This window comes from Entelurus aequoreus, linkage group LG27, assembly GCF_033978785.1.
Source record: "Entelurus aequoreus isolate RoL-2023_Sb linkage group LG27, RoL_Eaeq_v1.1, whole genome shotgun sequence".
Lineage (NCBI taxonomy): Eukaryota > Metazoa > Chordata > Actinopteri > Syngnathiformes > Syngnathidae > Entelurus > Entelurus aequoreus.
The window spans coordinates 4255781-4276241 of NC_084757.1; the positions used below are offsets into that span (position 1 = coordinate 4255781).

The 20461-nt window shown below is 35.5% G+C and overlaps 1 protein-coding gene across 1 annotated transcript in view; it reads left to right on the forward strand.

Annotated features, from left to right (window-relative positions):
• Positions 1-15149, forward strand: part of LOC133644049 (aquaporin-4-like) — a 90450-nt gene extending 75301 nt beyond the window's left edge. The window contains exons 5-10 of the mRNA XM_062038369.1: positions 39-226; positions 4918-5338; positions 5412-5576; positions 7595-7675; positions 7751-8076; positions 14584-15149. Coding sequence (XP_061894353.1) covers positions 192-226; positions 4918-5338; positions 5412-5576; positions 7595-7675; positions 7751-7987 — 939 coding nt within the window. The 5' untranslated portion in view covers positions 39-191 and the 3' untranslated portion in view covers positions 7988-8076; positions 14584-15149. The remainder of the gene's footprint in view (positions 1-38; positions 227-4917; positions 5339-5411; positions 5577-7594; positions 7676-7750; positions 8077-14583) is intronic.
• The last annotated feature ends 5312 nt before the right edge of the window (positions 15150-20461 follow it).

Sequence of the window (20461 nt, forward strand, 5' to 3'; positions counted from 1 at the left end):
TCATTCGTGATGTTTTTGTGGGATTTTTTTTTTTCCAGGACGTTTGGTTTGGCTTGGGATGATCTACTGCAGTCCTAAATAAGTTGGCCATCCCATCCCATCCCATCCCATCCCATCCCATCCCATCCCATCCCATCTCATCCCATCCCATCCTCCTATAAAAGTGCAGGGTGGTCTCGGGCTGTGGAGTCATGAGTGAGAGTGGCCAGGGTGTGGAGCACATCAGGTGAGTGCATGCAGAAACATAAATGTACGTGATATAACTTTATGGAATAGTTATAGTCACTTTTTCATTCGTGCGGTTTCTCTTTTTTTAATGTTTTCATGTGATTTTTATGGATATTTAAGCTTGTGGAATTAATGGATTAACTCAAAGGTATTTTCCTACTATTATTTTTAATCATACAGGGTGTCCTTAATGTTTGGACACGTATGCAAAATATATATGTATTAAAAAATATTTGAAATTGTTCATATATATATATATATGTATATATATGTATATGAAAATAAATATATGTAACAAACTTTATTAAATGTAATCATTTTGATACATTTTTTGTTACAGGTTTACCTTTTTTTTAATTAAAATTAAAATTGTTGTTTTACAATAATTACTTATTTCATGCATTATTTATTTTCATTTAATAATTGATTAATTAGATTTAACTTTCGGGCATTCCCTGTGTAATTATTTATACACAATAATTGTCTTATTTTCTGTATGCGGAGGCCATTTCTCTGTAAATTAACATAATTTATTTAAAATTATCAATGCATTAATTACAAAACTTTAGTGAGTTTTTAATTTTTATACAGCACAATAACAACAGTAATAAACTGATATGAAATAAGGTTAATTAAACCCCAAATTATTATTGATGAAGCAAAAATGCATATTTTAGTGGGGGAGTTTTTTTAATCCTTCAAATTGTCATATATTTATAATGTAAAAACAAATTAAAATTCAGGTTATTATAATGTAATAATTTCAATTTAATAACTGTTACATGTAAACATTTTTTTAAATTAAAATTGTAGTAATTTTAGTAGTTTTGCAATAATTACTTTTTTAATGCATTATTTATGTTCATGTATTACTTACATTTTACTTTTGACAATGTATGTACACAACAATTGTCTTTTATTGCTATATGCTGCAAATTATTGTGACCTTTCTTTAGGAAAAAAAAACATGTTTAAAGTATTTTTCTAATGTATCATACATGTTTTACAAAATTATTATGCTACATATATACTAAAACATCAGAAAAGTAATAAACTGATACCAAAAAGGTTAATTAAACCCCCGATTAATAGTGATGAGTGATCATAATAATTCATAATTAAAAAAAAAATGATAATAGATAACAAATTACTGTACAAAAAGAATCTCCATAGATAAACTCTCACGACCCACTTTGTGTGACATGAACAATTATCGTGATTACTGAAGATGTTGTGATGCCTTCATTGTGTTTGTGCTGCCAATAACCAGTTCCGGTTCTGGTGGACTTCACCGGGACAAAGAGCCAACTATGTTCTACTCTGAACATTGTGTGTGTGTGTGTGTGTGTGTGTGTGTGTGTGTGTGTGTGTGTGTGTGTGTGTGTGTGTGTGTGTGTGTGTGTGTGTGTGTGTGTGTTCTTGTATTTCTACCCTTTTTGAGACATGAAGAAGGAAAAGTATCTTCCATATTTTTTCACATTGACTGTGTGTCGCTTTTAAAAGTGCTCCCCCTCTGGTCAACATATCAAAAAACAAGTGTGTGTAAGAAATTGAAATGCGCCCCCTTTGGCCAAAAAATTAAAATCAAATAAATATGTATATAGAGACATACTGTAATAACGAAGTAAATAATGAAGATTAAAAACCAACTACAAACGCAAAATAAATGTAAAAAAATAAATAACTAAAAGCAGTCTTTTTCTCACAATGTGTCGACTTTTTTTTTATATAATTGGGAACAATTTCTCATATTCTTTCTGTTTCTGTAATATTGCAATATTTTCTCGTAAAATTTTTACTTTTTTTATGTACAATTATTACTTTTTATTGCAAAATGGTGACATTTGTCATAAAATTCTGACTTATCACAATATTGCCAATTTGTTTGTTGTCCATTTTTTGAGTAAAATTATGACTTTTGTCATCATTTTGCTGAGTAAAATTCTGATTGTTATTATAATATTGCCAACATTTTTAAAGTTTTCTTATAAAATGGGGACTTTTGTCGAGTAAAATGACGACTCTTTTCATAAAATTGCCAAAATGTTAAGCTTTTCTAGTAAAATTGCGACTGTTATTGAGTAAAATTCCAACTTTTATCATAATATTGCACAAATGTTCCGTTTTTCTTGTAACATTTTGACTTGCGTTGAATAAAATTACGACTTTTTATAAAAATGCCAGAATTCAAAGTTTTTCTGGTGAAATTCCAACTCATTTTTCACAACAAGCTTTTTAATATGTGCATAGTATGTATATATTATTAATGTTGTAAATACACATCTTTATATATCTAGAAAGGCTGGTCCTAAAGAGGGAGGCATTTTTGTCAGGTCTCAAGAAGGTGACAAATACAAGAATGTGTGTGTGTGTGTGTGTGTGTGTGTGTGTGTGTGTGTGTGTGTGTGTGTGTGTCTGTGTGTGTGTGTGTGTGTGTGTGTGTTCTTGTATTTCTACCCTTTTTGAGACATGAAGAAGGAAAAGTATCTTCCATATGAGGAGGTGTGAACAAGTGATGACATAAATCAATAACATTGCATCTAATAGACAATGTCTCATTTGTGGTGACATCTATCAAAATGAGGGTGCTCCCAAAAAGGAGGGATTTTTATCATTGTTGCTTTTAAAAGTGCTCCCCCTCTGGTCAACATATGAAATAACAAGTGTGTGTAAGAAATTGAAATGCGTCCCCTTTGGCCAAAATTAATTAAAAAATAAATATGTATATAGAGACATATTGTAATAACTTTAAGTAAATAATGAAGATTAAAAACCAATTAAAACAAAAAAAAATACATTAACTAAAAGCAGTCTTTTTCTCACAATGTGTCAACTTTTTTTTTTTATAAAATTGGGAACAATTTCTCATATTCTTTCTGTTTCTGTAATATTGCAATATTTTCTCGTAAAATTTTTACTTTTTTTATGTACAATTATTACTTTTTAATGCAAAATGGTGACATTTGTCATATAAAATTCTGACTTATCACAATATTGCCAATTTGTTTGTTGTCCATTTTTTGAGTAAAATGATGACTTTTGTCATCATTTTGCCAAGTAAAATTCCGATTATTATTATAATATTGCCAACATTTTTAAAGTTTTCTTATAAAATGGTGACTTTTGTCGAGTAAAATTACGACTCTTTTCATAAAATTGCCAAAATGTTAAGCTTTTTTAGTAAAATTGCGACTGTTATTGAGTAAAATTCCAACTTTTATCATAATATTGCATAAATGTTCCGTTTTTCTTGTAAAATTTTGACTTGCGTTGAGTAAAATTACGACTCTTTATAAAAATGCCAAAATTCCAAGTTTTTCTTGTGAAATTGTGACCTTTTTCTTGTGAAAGTCCAACTCATTTTTCACAACAAGCTTTTTAATATGTGCATAGTATGTATATATTATTAATGTTGTAAATACACATCTTTATATATCTAGAAAGGCTGGTCCTAAAGAGGGAGGCATTTTTCTCAGGTCTCAAGAAGGTAACAAATACAAGAATGTGTGTGTGTGTGTGTGTGTGTGTGTGTGTGTGTGTGTGTGTGTGTGTGTGTGTGTGTGTGTGTGTGTGTGTGTGTGTGTGTGTGTGTGTGTGTGTGTGTGTGTGTGTGTGTGTGTGTGTGTGTGTGTGTGTGTGTGTGTGTGTTGTATTTCTAGCCTTCTTGAGACATGAAGAAGGAAAATTATCTTCCATATGAGGAGGTGTGAACAAGTGATGACATAAATCAATAACATTGCATCTAATAGACAATGTCTCATTTGTGGTGACATCTATCAAAATGAGGGTGCTCCCAAAAAGGAGGGATTTTTATCATTGTCGCTTTTAAAAGTGCTCCCTCTCTGGTCAACATATGAAATAACAAGTGTGTGTAAGAAATTGAAATGCGCCCACTTTGGCCCAAAAATATAAATAAAATAAATATGTATATAGAGACATACTGTATTAACTTGAAGTAAATAATGAAAATTAATAAAGAATTACAAAAAAAAATAAAAATGACCTAAAAGCAGTCTTTTTCTCACAATGTGTCGACTTTTTTCATTTAAAATCGGGAACATTTTCTCACATTCTTTCTGTTTCTGTAATATTGCAATATTTTCTCTTAAAATTATCACTTTTTTATGTAAAATTATAACTTTTTAATGCAAAATGGTGACATTTGCCATATAAAATTCTGACTTTTATCACAATATTGCCCATTTTTTTCTTGTCCTTGTAAAATAGTGACATTTTTTGAGTAAAATTATGACTTTGTCATAATTTTGCCGAGTAAATTTCCGATCATTGTTATAATATTGCCAACATTTTAAAGTTTTCTTATAAAATGGTGACTTTTGTTGAGTAAAATGACGACTCTTTTCATAAAATTGCCAAAATGTTAAGCTTTTCTTGTAAACATTTTGACTTGCGTTGAGTAAAATTACAACTTTTTATAAAAATGCCAAAATTCTAAGTTTTTCTGGTGAAATTCCAACTCATTTCTCACAACAAGCTTTTTAATATGTGCATAGTATGTATATATTATTAATGTTGTAAATACACATCTTTATATATCTAGAAAGGCTGGTCCTAAAGAGGGAGGCATTTTTCTCAGGTGTCAAGAAGGTAGCAAATACAAGAATGTGTGTGTTTGCTGAGCAGAACCAGCAGACAGAACCTTTTCCAGTCTCGGTGTTCCCGCTACAGGAGGTGCTGTTTCCCCCGCCGCCGCCACACGGTCATCGCCGACGCCATGACCGCCTTCAAGGGCATCTGGACTCAGGAGTTCTGGCGTTGCGTCGGCGCCGAGTTCTCGGCCACGCTCCTCTTCGTGCTGCTGGGCCTCGGCTCCACGGTCAACTGGGGGCCCGGCGAAGCGGCGCCCGACTTGGCGCACATCTCGCTGTGCTTCGGCCTGACCATCGGCACCATGGTCCAGTGCTTCGGACACATCAGCGGCGCTCACATCAACCCGGCGGTCACGGCCGCCATGGTGGTGACCCGCAAGCTGAGCGTGGCCAAGGCCGTGTTCTACGTGCTGGCGCAGTGCCTGGGCGCCACGGCGGGGGCCGCCGTCCTCTACGGGGTCACGCCGGCTTCAGTGACGGGGGCCCTGGGCGTCACGGCGGTAAGATCTTCTTCATGACCCTCCGCCAAGGAAGCTTTCGCCGTCACGCCTGTTTTTGTATTTTCTTCCACAGGTGAACAAGAAGGTGTCGGTGGGGAACGCGCTGGTGGTGGAGATCTTCATCAGCTTCCAGCTCATCTTCACCGTCTTCGCCACTTGCGACCACAAGCGCAGCGACCTGAAGGGCTCGGCGGCGTTGGCCATCGGCCTGTCGGTGTGTGTCGGCCACCTGTTCGCTGTAAGGTTCATTAATGTACCAATGATAGTCACACACACACTAGGTGTGGCGAAATTATTCTCTGCATTTGACCCATCACCCTGGATCACCCCCTGGGAGGTGAGGGGAGCAGTGAGCAGCAGCGGTGGCCGCGCCCGGGAATCATTTTTTGGTGATTTAACCCCCAATTCCAAGCCTTGATGCTGAGTGCCAAGCAGGGAGGTAATGGCTCCCATTTTTATAGTCTTTGGTATGACTCGGCCGGGGTTTGAACTCACAACCTACCCATTTCAGGGCGGACACTCTAACCCGGGGGTCGGCAACCCGCGGCTCTAGAGCCGCATGCGGCTCTTTAGCGCCGCCCTAGCGGCTCTCTGGAGCTTTTTTTAAAAAATGTATGAAAAATGGAAAAAGATGAGGGGGAAAAAACATTTTTTTTGTGTTAATATGGTTTCTGTAGGAGGACAAACATGACACAAACCTCCCTAATTGTTATAAAGCACACTGTTTATATTAAACATGCTTCACTGATTCGAGTATTTGGCGAGCGCCGTTTTGTCCTACTAATTTTGGCGGTCCTTGAACTCACCGTATAGTTGGTTTACATGTTTAACTTTCTCCGACTTTCTAGGACGTGTTTTACGCCACTTCTTTTTCTGTCTCATTTTGTCCACCAATCTTAACGTTGTGCATGAGTGCACAAAGGTGAGTTTTGTTGATGTTATTGACTTGTGTGGAGTGCTAACCAGACATATTTGGTCACTGGATGACTGCAAGCTAATCGATGCTAACATGCTATTTAGGCTAGCTATACGTACATATTGCATCATTATGCCTCATTTGTAGCTATATTTGAGCTCATTTAGTTTCCTTTAAGTCCTCTTAATTCAATTTATATCTTATGACACACTATCTGTATGTAACAGGGCTTTTAATTTGTTGCGGCTCCAGACAGATTTGTTTTTGTATTTTTGTATTCCAATATGGCTCTTTCAACATTTTGGGTTGCCGACCCCTGCTCTAACCACTAGGCCACTGAGCGTACATATTTTAATTTAATGGACATATAATCAATAGAATGGGTTATTGAGAGTATGTGAAAGTTGTTTACTTTTGTGATGACCTCAAAGTTTAGTGATCATTTAGAAATATCAAGCAGCTCAAATGTGCTCAACTTGTCTTTTAGTAGTAAGTAAACAAACAAAGACTCCTAATTAGTCTGCTGACGTATGCAGTAACATATTGTGTCATTTATACACCTATTATTTTGTACACATTATGAGGGACAAACTGTAAAAATGGATTATTAATCCACTTGTTCATTTACTGTTAATATCTGCTTATTTTCTGTTTGAACATGTTCTATCTACACTTCTGTTCAAATGTAATAATCACTTATTCTTCTCTGCTGACGTATGCAGTAACATATTGTGTCATTTATCTACCTATTACACATTATAAAGGACAAGTGGTAGAAAATTAATTATTATCGACTCGATACGTGCCTGTACTTGGTATCATTACAGTGGATGTCAGGTGTAGATCCACCCATGGCATTTGTTTACATTGTGACACGGATGAGCTATTGTATCCTCCTACACTGTGTAGTGAAGCATGTTTAGCTACTCCTCGTCCTCCAGTGATAATGATACTTGTAAGAAATGTACTTTATTTGTCGCCATGGAGACCAGGATTAGTGATTTAAAGTAGCTAGAACACTGGCTGAGGGTGTTTCAATGTTATAACTTCACCTTTATCTTTACTTTTTACACCAAAATGCGTCCATTCTCCCTTTTCTGTCTACACACTGTGTCTGCTTGTAAGTACTCTGTGTGTGTGCGCTGCCGAACATGCTCCTCTGCTGGTAAAACCAGCAATGTCATCCTATACAGAGTCACACCTGTATAGGATATGTTATGACGTAGCTTAGTTCTGCGTGGCCTTGTTTAGCGACTTCAATGAACACAGAAAGGATGTTTGATGTTATTTGACATAGTTGTGGGTCGAGGGTGAGGAGTGAGCGTGTATTCCGTCCTCAGATTCCGTACACGGGCGCTAGCATGAATCCTGCTCGCTCCCTGGGCCCGGCCGTGGTCACATGGTCCTGGGAGAACCACTGGGTAACGTACTCCTTCCAAATAAGTCTCATTGGTGCTTGTTCCTTATCAGAGTATTCACCTGTTGTGTTCATCCAGGTGTACTGGGTGGGCCCGGCCCTAGGAGGGAGCGTGGCGGCGGCCCTGTACGAGTACCTCTTCTGTCCGGACCCGGAAGCCAAGAAACGTTACTCGGACGGCTTCGGCAAGACGGCGTTCACGGGCTCCAAACAGCGGCAGGACTCGGTCACGGCTCAGGAGCCGCTCTTCGCTGCCATGGAGGCGGAGCGGGGCCGCGAGCGGGAGGTCTCGGGGGAGGTGCTGTCCTCCGTATGACTAGACAGGAAGCGGGTCCGGGTCTGCTTGGCTGAGGCGGGTCTGAAGGAGACGGACCTGCTGTAGACCAACATCAAATGTCTAAAAAGGTACCTTTGGGTTCAGAGGGCTAAACATGTGGCTTCTTCTACTTAACCGCAGAAAGTACTTGGTCTTTATTGGGAGTTTTTATTAGTACTTTGTGTAAGATGTTACTGCCTCAGGAAGAAACTGACTTTTACAAATATAAACAATGTTTTATAAATAATATTGAATATACATTGTTGTATTATTTAGTAGAGTACAAACCCCAAAAGCGGTGAAGTTGTCACGTTGTGTAAATGGTAAATAAAAAGAGAATACAACAAATCCTTTTCAACTTATATTCAATTGAATAGACTGCAAAGACAAGATATTTCATGTTCACACTGAAAAAATTTATTTTTGGCAAATAATCATGAACTTAGAATTTAATGGCAGCAACACATTGCAAAAAAGGCATTTTTACCAGTGTGTTACATGGCCTTTCCTTTTAACAACACTCAGTAAAGGTTTGGGAACTGAGGAGACACATTTTTGAAGTGGAATTCTTTCCCGTTCTTGCTTGATGTACAGCTTAAGTTGTTCAACAGTCTCCCTTCTCATATTTTAGCCTTCATATTTTCAATGTCTGGACTACAGGCAGGCCAGTCTAGTACCCGCACTCTTTTACTATGACGCCACGCTGTTGTAACACCTGGCTTGGCATTGTCTTGCTGAAATAAGCAGGGGCGTCCATGATCACGTTGCTTGGATGGCAACATATGTTGCTCCAAAAGCTGTATGTACCTTTCAGCATTAATGGTGCCTTCACAGATGTGTAAGTTACCCATGTCTTGGCCACTAATACACCCCCATACCATCACACATGCTGCCTTTTACACTTTCACCCTAGAACAGTCCGGATGGTTCTTTTCCTCTTTGGTCCGCAGGACACGACGTCCACAGTTTCCAAAAACAATTTGAAATGTGGACTCGTCAGACCACAGCACACTTTTCCACTTTGTATCAGTCCATCTTAGATGAGCTTGTATAAATATATACATATTTATTTATTTTTAAATTAATTTTGGCCAAAGGGGGCGCATTTCAGCTTCTTACACACACTTGTTATTTCATATGTTGACCAGAGAGGGAGTACTTTTAAAAGCGACACACAGTCAATGTGAAAAATCCCTCCTTTTTGGGAGCACCCTCATTTTGATGGATGTCACCACAAATGAGACATTGTCTATTAGATGCAATGTTATTGATTTATGTCATCACTTGTTCACACCTCCTCATATGGAAGATACTTTTCCTTCATGTCTCAAGAAGGCTAGAAATACAAGAACACACACACACATTCTTGAATTTGTTACCTTCTTGAGACCTGAGAAAAATGCCTCCCTCTTTAGGACCAGCCTTTCTAGATATATGAAGATGTGTATTTACAACATTAATAATATATACATACTATGCAAATATAAAAAAACTTGTTGTGAAAAATGAGTTGGAATTTATCAAGAAAAAAGTCACAATTTCACAAGAAAATCTTAGAATTTTGGCAGTATTATAATAAAAGTCGTCATTTTACTCAACGCAAGTCAAAATTATACAAGAAAAAATGAACATTTGTGCAATAATTTGATAAAAGTTGGAATTTTACTCAATAACAGTCGCAATTTTAGGACAAAAGCTTAAAATTTTGGCAATTTTATGAAAAGAGTCCTAATTTTACTCGGCAAAAGTCACAATTTTATAAGAAAACTTCAAAATGTAGGCAATATAATAATAATCTGAATTTTGCTTCGCAAAATGATGACAAGAGTCATTGATTTACTCAAAGAATTTCACTATTTTGCAAAAACGACCCAAAAAATTGGCAATATTGCGCTAAAAGTCAGAATTTTATATGACAAATCTTACCATTTTGCGTTAAAAAGTAATCGTTTTACATAAAAAAGTTATAATTTTTGCATAAAAAAGTTATAATTTTACGAGAAAATATTGCAATATTACAGAAACAGAAATAATATGAGAAATTGTTACCAATTTTATATGAAAAAATTCGACACATTGTGAGAAAAAGACTGATTTTAGTTATTTGTATTATTTATTAAATGTTTTGTTTGTAATTGGTTTTTAATCTTCATTATTTACTTCGTTATTACATTATGTCTCTATCTACATATTTACTTTATTTTTTTTAATTAATTTTGGCCAAAGGGGGCGCATTTAAATTTCTTACACACACTTGTTATTTCATATGTTGACCAGAGGGGGAGCACTTTTAAAAGCGACACACAGTCAATGATAAAAATCCCTCCTTTTTGGGAGCACCCTCATTTTGATAGATGTCACCACAAATGAGACATTGTCTATTAGATGCAATGTTATTGATTTATGTCATCACTTGTTCACACCTCCTCATATGGAAGATACATTTCCTTCTTCATGTCTCAAGAAGGCTAGCAATACATGTGACCAAAGTGCATACAAATCAGTTAGAAGCACAGCTAATTGTTGAAGTGAGCAGCACCTGACTGACTAGCAAAGCACTTCTGGTCACATGACTGCGGCGGAGCAGGAAATATGTCAACAAACAGCTCGCATGGGGACTTGCAGGCTTGTGCAAAAATTACGAATTTTAATTCAAAGTTCATTGAAGAATTGGAATTTAGATTTCATTGACTCAACCCGACAGGATGTTGAATTGGAATGAAATGAACTGAGAAATATACTTTAGCCAAGAGTTACAACATGCCACTTGCCAAGATTTAACATGTTATTTCTAGAAATGTCGCTAGAGTTATTGACGTATTTTCAGTCATCATTTAGCAGTAATCATTATAATTTGTCTATGGTAGTTTAAAAATGTAAAAAGTTTGGAGAGAAAAAACCTATTCAAAAAAAATATTTTGTTTTTTCTAACATAGGAAATCTAGTTTAAACATCCCATGGATGCTTAATTTAAGAATTTCAGAATAAAATACGTATCTCTATCTTAAACTCTCGATACAGAAGTGTGTTATCAAGTCAAATGAACTGGTTCCACGGACAGATCATTTCACTAGTTTTAGTACTTTCATCTTATATTTTGTCAGCTCCTTTTTGCAGTGAAAGGATTTGCAAAAAGGTTTTTAAAAAATACTCAAAATACAAACACTAATACAGTGGAACCTTGATTCACCAACTACTGGTTCTTGAACGGGTTTCGTAAATCGAAAGGTTTGCATAGTGAAGCAAAATTCTCTATAAGAAACAATGTGAACATGAATAATTGGTTCCAGCCTGGACAAAAGTCCATATTTTAGTGAAGGTTTGTACACTTTTAACTAGGGATGTCCGATAATATCGGCCTGCCGATATTATCGGCCGATAAATGTGTTAAAATGTAATATCGGAAATTATCGGTATCGTTTTTTTTTTTTATCTATCGTTTTTTTGTTGTTGTTTTTTTTATTAAATCACAACACAAAACACAAGATACACTTACAATTAGTGCACCAACCCAAAAAACCTCCCTCCCCCATTTCTTTCTGTTATCAATATTCTGGTTCCTACATTATATATCAATACAGTCTGCAAGGGATACAGTCCGTAAGCACACATGATTGTGCGTGCTGCTGCTCCACTAATAGCACTAACCTTTAACAGTTAATTTTAGTCATTTTCATTCATTACTAGTTTCTATGTAACTGTTTTTATATTGTTTTACTTTCTTTTTTATTCAAGAAAATGTTTTTAATTTAGTTATCTTATTTTATTATTATTTTTAAAAAGTACCTTATCTTCACCATACATGGTTGTCCAAATTAGGCATAATAATGTGTTAATTCCACAACTGCATATATCGGTTGATATCGGTATCGGTTGATATCGGTATCGGTAATTAAAGAGTTGGACAATATCAGAATATCGGATATCGGCAAAAAGCCATTATCGGACATCCCTACTTTTAACACAACATAAAGTATTGTACAGTACTGTATAGTAAACACGGGGGTGATGAATAACTATCACTTTAATAACAAACCTCAACAACAACAACAACAACGGCAACCTGAACTGTCCTGCGTATGCGCTGCTCTGCCAACAGAAGTCCCTTTGGTGCCCTCACAAATGATCAGAAATCACAAATATCCTGAACTTTAACAACCACATTGCGTCAATAATAAACATTTTAAAAAGTATTAACATCCACAAGGAGCTGAAGAGTCAGAGAGGGGTGGGGGGTCGGGTTCTGAACGAGAGAGAATCTTTTCCTTCGCTGTAAAATAAGGCATCATTTTTTTTTTTTTTTTAATCCGGTCTCATCACAATGAAATCATGCCGTTTGTCAATTCTACCATACTTGTGGGCGTCATTAATGTACTCCTCGCAAAAAGTGACACCTTTGTTTGTAACTTTAATCAAGGGTCCTTGAACGCACCACTATTATGTGCAATAAGATGCAAAATTGACACGTGACTTTCTCCTGTGCTGCCACAAATAGATGTTATATTTTTAAGTTTATGAATGGTTCAAAGTCAAAGACTAGTGACACCTCTGTTTGTAACTTTAATCAAGTGTCCTTGAACGCACCACTATTATGTGCAATAAGATGCAAAATTGACACGTGACTTTCTCCTGTGCTGCCACAAATAGATGTTATAATTTTACGTGTGTGAATTCTACAAGGTCAAAGAGTAGTGACACCTCTGTTTGTAACTTTAATCAAGGGTCCTTGAACGCACCACTATTATGTGCAATAAGATGCAAAATGGACACATGACTTTCTCCTGTGCTGCCACAAATACATGTTTTAATTTTACGTGTGTGAATTCTACAAGGTCAAAGACTAGTGACACCTCTGTTTGTAACTTTAATCAAGTGTCCTTGAACGCACCACTATTATGTGCAATAAGATGCAAAACGTGTTTTGTTTTTTTTAAACTCCCCACCGATTCCCTCCTCCTGTCCACGCTGGTCCTGTTGAGTTTGTGGGACTCATATTGAGTTTGCAAAATGGACACAATTTGTCAAAAGACATACAAACACAGGAAAAAAAGGCCCACGCGCTGAGTAGTGACCAACTGTAATGTGCAACAAGGGGAGTGGGGGGCTCCGCCTCCTCACTAAAATACTGCGCCCTGCTTTTTGACTGCTGGCGTGACACCAAATGAATGAACGAGGCGTTCAAAGACAGACAGTGTTCGCACACGGAGGCGTGTTGGGCTCCGTCTAAAAAAAGTTTGTAAATCGAAAAATTCACAATTAGTCAAGGCAAGGCAACTTTATTTATGTAGCACGTTTTCAACTATTTTTACATTTCACCAAAGCTTCGAGCAAAACAAACAAAGAACATAAACAATGAATGAACTATACAAGATAGTGCAAAAGCAATACGGTAAAAGGGTGTGAATAAAAAGTAAAATTGCAAGATAAAAATAATGAAATAAATAGATTTTTTTTTTTAAATAAATAAATAAAAATTAGACAGGTTTGTAAATGGAGGTTCCACTGCACTATTATTTTCCATCATTTTAAAAGTTAAAAGTAATGATAAATAAATAAATAATAATAATAATAAATAATAATAAATAAATAAATAATAATAATAATAAATAATAGATCATAGAAGTAATAGTAAATACTGTGAAGCATGATTCTGCAATACTCCAAAATGGTGAATTGGAATGTAAATCCTAGTTCAACTCATAATTCCCCTTTAATTAAAGATGTCCGATAATGGCTTTTTTGCCGATATCCGATATTCCAATATTGTCCAACCGATTCTGATATCAAGCGATACCGATATATACAGTGGTGGAATGAACACATTATTATGCCTAATTTTGTTGTGATGCCCCGCTGGATGCATTAAACAATGTAACAAGGTTTTCCAAAATAAATCAACTTAAGTTATGGAAAAAAAAGCCAACATGGCACTGCCATATTTATTATTGAAGTCACAAAGTGCATTATTTGTTTTAACATGCCTCAAAACAGCAGCTTGGAATTTGGGACATGCTCTCCCCGAGAGAGCATGAGGAGGTTGAGGTGGGGTGGGGGTAGCGGGGGGTGTATATTGTAGCGTCCCGGAAGAGTTAGTGCTGCAAGGGGTTCTGGGTATTTGTTCTGTTGTGTTTATGTTGTGTTATGGTGCGGATGTTCTCCCGAAATGTGTTTGTCATTCTTGTTTGGTGTGGGTTCACAGTGTGGCGCATATTTGTAACAGTGTTAAAGTTGTTTATACGGTCACCCTCAGTGTGACCTGTATGGCTGTTGACCAAGTATGCCTTGCATTCACTTGTGTGTGTGAAAAGCCGTAGATATTATGTGACTGGGCCGGCACGCCAAGGCAGTGCCTTTAAGGTTTATTGGCGCTCTGTACTTCTCCCTACGTCCGTCATAAATGTTACTTTTTGAAACCGATACCGATAATATCCGATATTATATTATAAAGCATTTATCGGCCGATAATATCAGCAGTCCGATATTATCTCTAATTTAAATGATTGAATTTGAAGTTTGGAGACATTCTTAATGCATAATTGTGCACAGGCTTGGTGATTTGGACAGGTTTACATCTACAGCTTCTACTTCCTGTTTAGATCCTGCGTGGAATATCTACCTGGAGGAGGAGCAGGAGCGGACTCAAGCCTGGATGGTTTGGACTGTTGGAGTCTAAAGAAAACAACAAGAAAAACGGGGTTTAATAGAAGATGAAACACTGGAGACGTCCTTTCAAGAGAACAGAAGTGGACCTAAGAAGGACCCCTGAGGTACAACACAACTGTTTTTGCCCTCACTCAGCATGGCGCCTAATGTTGCTGAACAATCCAGTCTGCTGCAGCTCATTCAAGGCCGTCCAAAGTGCGGCCCGGGGGCCATTTGCTAAACAATCATTAGCATTTTTGTATTACCATGCTAGGTTGTTTTTGCCAACTTTGCAGCTACTGTATGCACATCAGCGTCAAATATCTTGTTACCTGACGGATGACACCTGTTAGCATGTTAAGGTTAGTATGCTAGCTTGTTTTAGCTCATTTTGTAGGTTTAAACCACAGTCATATTTTGGTACTTGTATGCTAAAGTTAGCATTAGGTTTGTCAAAAAATGGATTTTCGAATGAATTCCTACTTGTAATGATTCTTAGAATATATATATATATATATATATATATATATATATATATATATATATATATATATATATATATATATATATATATATATATATATATATATATATATATATATATATTAGGGCTGCAACTAACGATTAATTTGATAATCGATTAATCTGTCGATTATTACTTCGATTAATAATCGGATAAAAGAGACAAACTACATTTCTGTCCTTTCCAGTATTTTATTGAAGAAACCCAGCATACTGGCACCATACTTATTTTGATTATTGTTTCTCAGCTGTTTGTACATGTTGCAGTTTATAAATAAAGGTTTATTTAAAAAAAAAAAATTAAAAAAGCCTCTGCGCATGCGCATAGCATAGATCCAACGAATCGATGACTAAATTAATCGGCAACTATTTTTACAAACGATTTTAATCGATTTAATCGATTAGTTGTTGCAGCCCTAATAAATATATATATATATATATATATATATATATATATATATATATATATATATATATATATATATATATATATATATTTTTTTTTTTTTTTTTTTTTCCTGTCCTGTTTAGACAGTCAGATAAATCCTATAGTAGATGTAGATGATCTATATCTGCTGTAAATATTGACTTTAGAAAAGAAAAGTGTCTGATACTTCTCTTGTTGTCTTATTTGTATTTGACTTTATTAAATGTTTGGCTAGAATTGTATCAAACAGAACCAGTTTTCTTTGAATGAATACAAACATTAATCAGAGCTGTTTATCTAATTTGATTGAGGAATGTAGTTCATCATAGAACTGGCACCCAATGTTATTAAAAAAGTATTGATTTTGAATCGAGAATCAGTTCTGAATCGAATCATTACCCCCAAGAATCATTTTTTCCAGGTACACACTTCAGAGTAATCTATTCGCATGTTGTAGCTAGCATTTTAGCATGCTAGCTTTTTATTTAATTTAACAGGTCTCACCTCTGTCATATAGTTTGGTATTTCACTCATGCTAACTGTATACATGTTATTGTTAATATGGTACTGTTAGCATGCTAGATGTTGTAGCTCATTTGATCACCTCTGATATATAGTTTGATATTTCACTGATGCCATCCATCCATCCATCTTGTTCCGCTTATCCGAGGTGGGGTTGCGGGGGCAGCAGCCTAAGCATTGAAGCCCAGACATCCCTCTCCCCAGCCACTTCTTCCAGCTCCTCCCAGGGGATCCCGAGGCGTTCCCAGGCCAGCCGGGAGACATAGTCTTCCCAACGTGTCCTGGGTCTTCCCTGTGGCCTCCTACCGGTCGGACGTGCCCTAAACACCTCCCTAGGGAGGCGTTCGGGTGGCATCCTGACCAGATGCCCGAACCACCTCATCTGGCTCCTCTCACTGATGCTAACTGTAAAACATGTTATTGTTAACATGGTACTGTTAGCATGCTAGATTTGTTGTAGCTCATTTTGCTCATATTTGTTGTTACTTGACGCTGTCTGGCCAGCGTGCTAACTGTTAGCATTTCAGTCCAGGTACACACTTTAAAAGTCATCTATTTTGGTAGTTGGCGTGTGTTGTAGTTAGCTTTTTAAGTTAAAGTAGCAATGATTGTCACACACACACTAGGTGTGGCGAAATGATCCTCTGCATTTGACCTATCCCCTTGTTCACCCCATGGGAGGTGAGGGGAGCAGTGAGCAGCAGCGGTGGCTGCTCCCGGGAATAATTTTTGGTGATTTAACCCCCAATTCCAACCTTTGATGCTGAGTGCCAAGCAGGGAGGTAATGGCATGCATGTTAGCATTTGGCAAGCTAACATGAGCATTCTAGCTTTTTAACTAATTTAACAGGTCTCACCTCTGTCTTATAGTTTGGTATTCCACTCATGCTAACTGTAAACATCAATCAATGTTTATGTATTAGTTATTTAATCAATGTTAAACATGTTATTGTTAATATAGTACTGTTAGCATGCTAGATTTTTTAGCTCACATTTTTTGTTACTTGACGCTATCTGGCCAGCGTGCTAACTGTTAATTTAGTCATCGATTTGTTGGATCTATGCTATGCGCAGAGGGTTTTTTTAATTTATTTTTTTAATTAACTTTTTTTTTTTTAAATAAACCTTTATTTATAAACTGCAACATTTACAAACAGCTGACAAACAATAATCAAAATAAGTATGCTGGGTTTTTTTTCAATAAAATACTGGATAGGATAGAAATGTAGTTTGTCTCTTTTATCCGATTATTTATTGATTAATCGAAGTAATAATCGACAGATTAATCGATTATCAAATTAATCGTTAGTTGCAGCCGTAATATATATATATATATATATATATATATATATATATATATATATATATATATATATATATATATAGCTAGAATTCACTGAAAGTCAAGTATTTAATTTATTTATATATATATATATATTAGGGCTGCAACAACTAATCGATTAAAGTCGATTATAAAAATAGTTGGCGATTAATTTAGTCATCGATTTGTTGGATCTATGCTATGCACGGAGGTTGTTTTTTTTGGTTTTTTTAATTAACTTTTTTTTTTAAATAAACCTTTATTTATAAACTGCAACATTTACAAACAGCTGACAAACAATAATCAAAATAAGTATGCTGGGTTTTTTTCAATAAAATACTGGATAGGATAGAAATGTAGTTTGTCTCTTTTATCCGATTATTTATTGATTAATCGAAGTAATAATCGACAGATTAATCGATTATCAAATTAATCGTTAGTTGCAGCTGTAATATATATATATATAGCTAGAATTCACTGAAAGTCAAGTATTTAATTTATTTATATATATATATATATTAGGGCTGCAACAACTAATCGATTAAAGTCGATTATAAAAATAGTTGGCGATTAATTTAGTCATCGATTTGTTGGATCTATGCTATGCACAGAGGTTTTTTTTTGTTTTTTTTAATTAACTTTTTTTTTTAAATAAACCTTTATTTATAAACTGCAACATTTACAAACAGCTGACAAACAATAATCAAAATAAGTATGCTGGGTTTTTTTTCAATAAAATACTGGATAGGATAGAAATGTAGTTTGTCTCTTTTATCCGATTATTAATGGATTAATCAAAGTAATAATCGACAGATTAATCGATTATCAAATTAATCATTAGTTGCAGCCCTAATATATATATATATATATATATATATATATATATATATATATATATATATATATATATATATATATATATATATATATATATATATATATATATATATAGCTAGAATTCACTGAAAGTCAAGTATTTAATTTATTTATATATATATATTAGGGCTGCAACAACTAATCGATTAAAGTCGATTATAAAAATAGTTGGCGATTCATTTAGTCATCGATTCGTTGGATCTATGCTATGCGCATGCGCAGAGGCAATTTTTTTAATTTTTTATAAACCTTTATTTATAAACTGTAACATGTACAAACAGCTTAGAAACAATAATCAAAATAAGTATGGTGCCAGTATGCTGGGGTGTTTTTTCAATAAAATACTGGATAGGATAGAAATGTAGTTTGTCTCTTTTATCCGATTATTAATTGATTTTATTTATTTTTTTGTTTTTATTCAGTCATTGGTGGAGCATAATATTGTTTTTAATATTCCATCCATCTTCTTCCGCTTATCCGAGGTCGGGTCGCGGGGGCAGCAGCCTAAGCAGGGAAGCCCAGACTTCCCTCTCCCCAGCCACTTGGTCCAGCTGTGCAGCACTTTGGAAACATTCTTGTTGTTTAAATGTGCTATATAAATAAAGTGGGTTGGATTGGATTAATCGACGAAATACTCGACAGATTAATTGATTATCAAATTAATCGATAGTTGCAGCCCTAATATATATATATATATATATATATATATATATATATATATATATATATATATATATATATATATATATATATATATATATATATATATATATATATTTATATTAGGGCTGCAACTAACGATTAATTTGATAATCGATTAATCTGTCGATTATTATTTCGATTAATCGATTAATAATCGGATAAAAGAGACAAACTACATTTCTATCCTATCCAGTATTTTATTGGAAAAAAACAGCATACTGGCACCATACTTATTTTGATTATTGTTTCTCAGCAGTTTGTAAATGTTGCCGTTTATAAATAAAGGTTTATTAAAAAATGTTTTAAAAAAAATAAAATATATATATATATTTTTTTAAATAAAAATAACTCTGCGCATGCGCATAGCATAGATCCAACGAATCGATGACTAAATTAATCGGCAACTATTCTAATAATCGATTTTAATCGATTTAATCGATTAGTTGTTGCAGCCCTAATATATATATATATATATATATATATATATATATATATATATATATATATATATATATATATATATATATATATAAGAAATACTTGAATTTTAGTGAATTCTAGCTATAAATATACTCCGCCCCCGCCCCCCTCAAACCCCCCCAAATCTCCCGAATTTGGAGGTCTCCAGGTTGGCAAGTATGACATATTCTGTACAATTGACCACTAAATGGTAACACCCGAATAAGTTTTTCAACTTGTTTAAGTCCACGTTAATCAATTCATGGTCAAAATCACCACTTCAAGATGGCGGCCCAATTTCTCGCGTCACAGCAGCCAATGCTGCGTCTCCCTAGAAGATGTCTATGGGTGGGATGGTGTGCTTAATGAAGTGGTCACCGCATGTATGTTTAGCCGGAGTCCAGGTGTGTGCTGTCACGTGTCCGCCAGGAGGCACTAAGCAGGTTAGTGAGCAGCATGATTGTGAAGGTCACTAAAACTAAGCAGGTTAGTGAGCAGCATGATTGTGAAGGTCAATAAAACTAAGCAGGTTAGTGAGCGGGATGATTGTGAAGGTCACTAAAACTAAGCAGGTTAGTGAGCGGGATGATTGTGAAGGTCACTAAAACTAAGCAGGTTAGTGAGCGGGATGATTGTGAAGGTCACTAAAACTAAGCAGGTTAGTGAGCGGGATGATTGTGAAGGTCACTAAAACTAAGCAGGTTAGTGAGCGGGATGATTGTGAAGGTCACTAAAACTAAGCAGGTTAGTGAGCGGGATGATTGTGAAGGTCACTAAAACTAAGCAGGTTAGTGAGCGGGATGATTGTGAAGGTCACTAAAACTAAGCAGGTTAGTGAGCGGGATGATTGTGAAGGTCACTAAAACTAAGCAGGTTAGTGAGCGGCATGATTGTGAAGGTCACTAAAACACAACCGGGCTTTTTTTTGTTTTTGTTTTTTTTGGGCGCTGCGGTCCAATATAGCGCATGCGCAGTGCGTGAGGCAGACTGCAATATGGCGAGA